We start from the raw sequence: 8,106 nt of genomic DNA, 5'->3' as shown, positions 1-8,106 counted from the left end.
GTTGGTTGCCTTTTAGTTTTGTTGGTTGTTTCCTTTGCTGTGCAGAAGCTTTTTATCTTCATAAGGTCCCAGTAATTCACTTTTGCTTTTAATTCCCTTGCCTTTGGGGATGTGCCGAGTAAGAGATTGCTACGGCTGAGGTCAGAGAGGTCTTTTCCTGCTTTCTCCTCTAAGGTTTTGATGGTTTCCTGTCTCACATTCAGGTCCTTTATCCATTTTGAGTTTATTTTTGTGAATGGTGTGAGAAAGTGGTCTAGTTTCAACCTTCTGCATGTTGCTGTCCAGTTCTCCCAGCACCATTTGTTAAAGAGACTGTCTTTTTTCCACTGGATGTTCTTTCCTGCTTTGTCAAAGATGAGTTGGCCATACGTTTGTGGGTCTAGTTCTGGGGTTTCTATTCTATTCCATTGGTCTATGTGTCTGTTTTTATGCCAATACCATGCTGACTTGATGATGACAGCTTTGTAGTAGAGGCTAAAGTCTGGGATTGTGATGCCTCCTGCTTTGGTCTTCTTCTTCAAAATTACTTTGGCTATTCAGGGCCTTTTGTGGTTCCATATGAATTTTAGGATGGCTTGTTCTAGTTTCGAGAAGAATGCTGGTGCAATTTTGATTGGGATTGCATTGAATGTGTAGATAGCTTTGGGTAGTATTGACATTTTGACAATATTTATTCTTCCAATCCATGAGCAGGGAATGTCTTTCCATTTCTTTATATCTTCTTCAATTACCTGCATAAGCTTTCTATAGTTTTCAGCATACAGATCTTTTACATCTTTGGTTAGATTTATTCCTAGGTATTTTATGCTTCTTGGTGCAATTGTGAATGGGATCAGTTTCTTCATTTGTCTTTCTGTTGCTTCATTGTTAGTGTATAAGAGTGCAACTGATTTCTGCACATTGATTTTGTATCCTGCAACTTTGCTGAATTCATGTATCAGTTCTAGCAGACTTTTGGTGGAGTCTATCGGATTTTCCATGTATAATATCATGTCATCTGCAAAAAGCGAAAGCTTGACTTCGTCTTTGCCAATTTTGATGCCTTTGATTTCCTTTTGTTGTCTGATTGCTGATGCTAGAACTTCCAGCACTATATTAAACAACAGCGGTGACAGTGGGCATCCCTGTCGTGTTCCTGATCTCAGGGAAAAAGCTCTCAGTTTTTCCCCGTTGAGGATGATGTTAGCTGTGGGCTTTTCATAAATGGATTTTATGATCTTTAAGTATGTTCCTTCTATCCCGACTTTCTCAAGGGTTTTTATTAAGAAAGGGTGCTGGATTTTGTCAAAGGCCTTTTCTGCATCGATTGACAGGATCATATGGTTCTTCTCTTTTTTTTTGTTAATGTGATGTATCACGTTGATCGATTTGCGAATGTTGAACCAGCCCTGCATCCCAGGAATGAATCCCACTTGATCATGGTGAATAATTCTTTTTATATGCTGTTGAATTCGATTTGCTAGTATCTTATTAAGAATTTTTGCATCCATATTCATCAGGGATATTGGCCTGTAGTTCTCTTTTTTTACTGGGTCTCTGTCTGGTTTAGGAATCAAAGTAATACTGGCTTCATAGAATGAGTCTGGAAGTTTTCCTTCCCTTTCTATTTCTTGGAATAGCTTGAGAACGATAGGTATTATCTCTGCTTTAAATGTCTGGTAGAACTCCCCTGGGAAGCCATCTGGTCCTGGACTCTTGTTTGTTGGGAGATTTTTGATAACCGATTCAATTTCTTCGCTGGTTATGGGTCCGTTCAAGCTTTCTATTTCCTCCTGATTGAGTTTTGGAAGAGTGTGGGTGTTTAGAAATTTGTCCATTTCTTCCAGGTTGTCCAATTTGCTGGCATATAATTTTTCATAGTATTCCCTGATAATTGTTTGTATCTCTGAGGGATTGGTTGTAATCATTCCATTTTCATTCATGATTTTATCTATTTGGGTCATCTCCCTTTTCTTTTTGAGAAGCCTGGCTAGAGGTTTGTCAATTTTGTTTATTTTTTCAAAAAACCAACTCTTGGTTTCGTTGATCTGCTCTACAGTTTTTTTAGATTCTATATTGTTTATTTCTGCTCTGATCTTTATTATTTCTCTTCTTCTGCTGGGTTTAGGCTGCCTTTGCTGTTCTGCTTCTATTTCCTTTAGGTGTGCTGTTAGATTTTGTATTTGGGATTTTTCTTGTTTCTTGAGATAGGCCTGGATTGCAATGTATTTTCCTCTCAGGACTGCCTTCGCTGCATCTCAAAGCGTTTGGATTGTTGTATTTTCATTTTCGTTTGTTTCCATGTATATTTTAATTTCTTCTCTAATTGCCTGGTTGACCCACTCATTCGTTAGTAGGGTGTTCTTTAACCTCCATGCTTTTGGAGGTTTTCCAGACTTTTTCCTGTGGTTGATTTCAAGCTTCATAGCATTGTGGTCTGAAAGTATGCATGGTATAATTTCAATTCTTGTAAACTTATGAAGGGCTGTTTTGTGACCCAGTATATGATCTATCTTGGAGAATGTTCCATGTGCACTCGAGAAGAAAGTATATTCTGTTGCTTTGGGATGCAGAGTTCTAAATATATCTGTCAAGTCCATCTGATCCAATGTATCATTCAGGGCCCTTGTTTCTTTATTGACTGTGTGTCTAGATGATCTATCCATTTCTGTAAGTGGGGTGTTAAAGTCCCCTGCAATGACCACATTCTTATCAATAAGGTTGCTTATGTTTATGAGTAATTGTTTTATATATCTGGGGGCTCGGGTATTTGGCGCATAGACATTTATAATAGTTAGCTCTTCCTGGTGGATAGACCCTGTGATTATTATATAATGCCCTTCTTCATCTCTTGTTACAGCCTTTAATTTAAAGTCTAGTTTGTCTGATATAAGTATGGCTACTCCAGCTTTCTTTTGGCTTCCAGGAGCATGATAAATAGTTCTCCATCCCCTCACTCTCAATCTAAAGGTGTCCTCAGATCTAAAATGAGTCTCTTGTAGACAGCAAATAGATGGGTCTTGTTTTTTTATCCATTCTGATACCCTATGTCTTTTAGTTGGCGCATTTAATCCATTTACATTCAGTGTTATTATAGAAAGATACGGGTTTAGAGTCATTGTGATGTCTGTATGTTTTATGCTTGTAGTGATGTCTCTGGTACTTTGTCTCACAGGATCCCCCTTAGGATCTCTTGTAGAGCTGGTTTCGTGGTGACAAATTCCTTCAGTTTTTGTTTGTTTGGGAAGACCTTTATCTCTCCTTCTATTCTAAATGACAGACTTGCTGGATAAAGGATTCTCAGCTGCATATTTTTTCTGTTTAGCACACTGTAGATATCGTGCCAAGCCTTTCTGGCCTGCCAAGTTTCAGAGGAGAGATCAGTCACGAGTCTTATAGGTCTCCCTTTATATGTGAGGGCACGTTTATCCCTTGCTGCTTTCAGAATTTTCTCTTTATCCTTGTATTTTGCCAGTTTCACTATGATATGTCGTGCAGAAGATCGATTCAAGTTACGTCTGAAGGGAGTTCTCTGTGCCTCTTGGATTTCAATGCCTTTTTCCTTCCCCAGTTCAGGGAAGTTCTCAGCTATAATTTGTTCAAGTACCCCTTCAGCACCTTTCCCTCTCTCTTCCTCCTCTGGGATACCAATTATGCGTATATTATTTTTTTTTAGTGTATCACTTAGTTCTCTAATTTTCCCCTCATACTCCTGGATTTTTTTATCTCTCTTTCTTTCAGCTTCCTCTTTCTCCATAACTTTATCTTCTAGTTCACCTATTCTCTCCTCTGCCTCTTCAAGCCGAGCCATCGTGGATTCCATTTTGTTTTGCATTTCGTTTAAAGCGTTTTTCAACTCCTCGTGACTGTTCCTTAGTCCCTCGATCTTTGTGGCAAGAGATTCTCTGCTGTCCTGTATACTGTTTTCAAGCCCAGCGATTAATTTTATGACTATTATTCTAAATTCACTTTCTGTTATATTATTTAAATCCTTTTTGATCAGTTCATTAGCTGTTGTTATTTCCTGGAGATTCTTCTGAGGGGAATTCTTCCGTTTGGTCACTTTGGAGAGTCCCTGGCGTGGTGAGGACCTGCAGTGCACTTCCCCTGTGCTGTGGTGTATAACTGGAGTTAGTGGGCGGGGCCGCAGTCCGACCCGATGTCTGCCCCCAGCCCACTGATGGGGCCACAGTCAGACTGGTGTGTGCCTTCTCTTCCCCTCTCCTAGGGGCGGGATTCACTGTGGGGTGGCGTGTCCCGTCTGGGCTACTTGCACACTGCCAGGCTTGTGTTGCTGGGGATCTGGCGTATTGGCTGGGGTGGGTAGGCAAGGTGCACGGGGGGTGGAGGGGCAGGCTTAGCTCGCTTCTCCTTAGGTGATCCACTCCAGGAGGAGCCCTGTGGCAGCGGGAGGGAGTCAGATCCGCTGCCGGAGGTTTGGCTCCGCAGAAGCACAGAGTTGGGTGTTTGCGCGGAGCGAGCAAGTTCCCTGGCAGGAACTGGTTCCCTTTGGGATTTTGGCTGGGGGCTGGGCGGGGGAGATGGCGCTGGCGCCTTTGTTCCCCGCCAAGCTGAGCTCTGCCGTCCGGGGGCTCAGCAGCTCTCCCTCCCTTTGTCCTCCAGCCTTCCTGCTTTCCGAGCAGAGCTGTTAACTTATGACCTCCCAGACGCTAAGTCGCGCTTGCTGTCGGAACACAGTCTGTCCGGCCCCTCCGCTTTTGCCAGCCAGACTCGGGGGCTCTGCTTGGCCGGCGAGCCTCCCCTCCGCCCCGGCTCCCTCCCGCCAGTCCGTGGAGCGCGCACCGCCTCGCCGCCCTTCCTACCCTCTTCCGTGGGCCTCTAGTCTGCGCTTGACTCCGGAGACTCCCTTCTGCTAATCCTCTGGCGGTTTTCTGGGTTCTTTAGGCAGGTGTAGGTGGAATCTAAGTGATCGGCAGGACGCGTTGTGAGCCCCGCGTCCTCCTATGCCGCCATCTTCCGGAACCTCCTGTTCTGATTCCACTGAACAATCTTAATTAACCACCTATAGTGACATCTTCTCCCCAAATTAAGAATTATGGTTTAGTTTAAGCCCAACTCCTTTGAAGAGGAAACATACTTGGGCTCTCAGAAAACAGTACTTTTATAGTGCCACATTAGAAAAAAAAAAGCAAATGCAAAAAATCAGCTCTAAGACAACGTTGGACACAGGCAGAAGGGCAGCAATCCAGGTCCTAACTTAGGTCTTTTCAAAGAGAATTTGACAAATACTTTTAACAATTGTCTTTGAAATTAATGTAATGTAAAAAGAGAGTAAAACACAATATTTTGTAAAGTAATGTGTTCCTCATATGCAAATTGCTTCACAGGTGAATAGTGGACACTCTCAGAGGAGATAAATTGTTTCTGGATTTTTGTCCTATTTGTAATCATTGCCACATCAGCTATAATTCTCATCAATAATTAGGGAGCTGAGAGAAAAGCACCTACTTAAGTCAACAAGTAATGTATTTGATCTGCTTAATAAGGAAATAATTAACAGATCAATGGCAGAATGGAAAAAAAATTTGTCTTCTACAGTTTACTTGAAAGTTGCACTAAATGTATATAGTAAAAGGTCTTCTAAAAATTTAGATATCAATATTAAATTATTCTTAGGAGGCAAATGTCTTTGTCTTATTTTGTCCACTTCATCCACCATGAATAAAGTTTGAAATGTAAAACACACATTTTACTTTTTAAAACAAATCATACGGGGGGGGGGGGGGGGCCCTGGGTGGTTCAGTCAGTTAAGCGTCCAACTTCAGCTCAGGTCATGATCTCGTGGTTCACAGGTTCAAGCCCCGCGTCGGGCTCTGTGCTGACAGCTCAAAGCCTGGAGGCTGCTTTGGATTCTGTGTCTCCCTTTCTCTCTGCCCCTCCCCCGCTTGCACTCTGTCTCTGTCTCTCTCTTGCTCTCTCTCAAAAATAAACATAAAAAAAATTAAAACAAAAACAAAACCCAAACCATATCGGCTTTTGGAATAAAGTACAAGACTCGTTCATGTTCTTGTGGTATGCCATCTAGCACTTGTTTTTGATTTTTAAGAGCTGCTGAAAGGGAGCTCTTGCTAAACCAGCAATCAGAATCCTAGAGCCACCACCTCAAACATTGCCTATGAAGATTTTAGCCTCTAGGAGGATCAGCTGTTTCAAAGTTGTTCTCCATTACTGGAAGGAGAGATATTAATTTAACCTCCCCTTTCATTTTCACTCTTTTGCCTCCCTTTATTTTCATTCATTCATCTTTCTTTCCAGGACTATCTGACTAGACCAGACTTCAAACAATGCACTGAGTTACAGAACAAATTTAAAACTTGGAATGTGATTAATGACTATCTAGAAATAAAATCCTATTTCACTCTCCTTTCTGATAATCATATTTAATTATTTACAACTTCTCTTACTATATTTGTGTTGGAGTAGCAATTTTTTTTTATTAAATTCTTTTTTTTCCTTTTAATGTTTATTTTTGAAAGAGAGGGAAAGAGAATGAGCAGTGGAGGGGCAAAGAGAGAGAGGGGGGGGGACAGAGGATCTGAAATGGGCTCTGCGCTGACAGCAGAGAGCCTGATTCAGGGCTCAAAGACACAAACTGTGACAGCATGACCTGAGCTGAAGTTGGACGCTTAGTGGACCCAGGCACCCAGGCTCCCCAAGTAGTGTTGATTTCTAATTAACATTGCCCACATGTAAACAGGAAATAGTTTCATAATTAAAAATATCCATAACCACTAAGTTACAGGATATATGAATTAATAAATAAGGTATATTAAATCTATTAACTCACATTCTCTTGAAACACGAAGCAGCTTAGTAGTGCCGTTGCCTGTTCTGCAGACAGGTCATTGAAAAGGCCATTAAACATCATCTCAGTTAGAAGGAGTTCATCAGCACTAGATCACCACAAAAAAGAGAATAAATTTCAAATGTTATAACATAAAAACACATATGTTAACATACATGTTAAAATGTAACAAGTTGTTTTCTTAAAATATTTATTTTGAGAGAGAGGGAGAGAAGGGGAGAGGGAAAGGGGGAGAGGGAGAGAGGGAGAGGCAGAGAGAGAGAGAGAGAGAGAGAGGGAGAGAATCCCAAGCAGGCTCCGAGCTATCAGCCCAGAGCCTGACACAGGGCTCAATTTCACGAACCATGAGCTCATGCCCAGAGCCAGTATCTAGAGTCAGAGGCTTAACCAACTGAGCCAGGTGCCCCAAAATGTAACAAGTTTTTAAATAAAGCCTATTATTTGACCATGATAAGTAATCAACGAGGATGACAAGGATTTATTTAAGAAAATGGCAGGTCTTATATTTATTAACACATCAATAATAAATGTAAAATGGGAATTTCATGTAAAAATACCATTCTAGCAAACACCAAAATGCAAACATTTACTGAAATAATTTTATTTCTTAACTCTCAGCATACCAGGAAAAAGAGTCATCACCATTTTTCCTCTGGGTCCAGGGTTCCATTTAATTGTTTTTAAGTTATTTAACAAATAATTTATAACAAAAAGGGATAATGAAAAACAACTTCATTAGAAATCTTAATTAGAATGTACCCATAGTAGCCACACATTTTATTCCACAGTCTCCCAATGTTGAGAATGTGTATAACCCAGATGGGCAATGGTCTTTAAACGCTACAAATTGCTGTTCATCAACTATCATCCACAAATCTGGACTATATCCATGTAGTATACGCAATTCCAAATTTCTTTTCTTTTTTTTTTTAATGTTTATTTATTTTTGAGACAGAGCATGAATGGGGGAGGGTCAGAGAGAGGGAGACATAGAATCTGAAACAGGCTCCAGGCTCTGAGCTGTCAGCACAGAGCCCGACGCGGGGCTCAAACTCACGGACAGTGAGATCATGACCTGAGCCGAAGTCGGCCACTTAACCGACTGAGCCACCCAGGTGCACTGCAATTCCAAATTTCAAATACATCCCCAAGAGGTACTAGCTCATCATCATGTCTGGTTTTTTTCCTGCACTTAATATTATCAAAATATACTACTGACAGCAGATTTTAAATACATCTCCTTTAAAGGTTCTAGCTTATTATTTTTGGTTCCTCTTTTGGATCATCAAAATACACTATTT

At 41.0% G+C, this 8,106-nt stretch overlaps 1 protein-coding gene across 2 annotated transcripts in view; it reads right to left on the bottom strand.

Annotated features, from left to right (window-relative positions):
* MTREX (Mtr4 exosome RNA helicase) overlaps positions 1-8,106 on the bottom strand; it is a 117,029-nt gene that overhangs the window by 18,518 nt on the left and 90,405 nt on the right. For both annotated transcript variants that reach the window (XM_049649454.1, XM_049649453.1), the window contains exon 23: positions 6,788-6,893. In XM_049649454.1, coding sequence (XP_049505411.1) covers positions 6,788-6,893 — 106 coding nt within the window. The remainder of the gene's footprint in view (positions 1-6,787; positions 6,894-8,106) is intronic.

This window comes from Panthera uncia (genome assembly GCF_023721935.1).
Source record: "Panthera uncia isolate 11264 chromosome A1 unlocalized genomic scaffold, Puncia_PCG_1.0 HiC_scaffold_17, whole genome shotgun sequence".
Taxonomy (NCBI): domain Eukaryota; kingdom Metazoa; phylum Chordata; class Mammalia; order Carnivora; family Felidae; genus Panthera; species Panthera uncia.
This window is presented reverse-complemented; position numbering and strand designations above follow the sequence as displayed.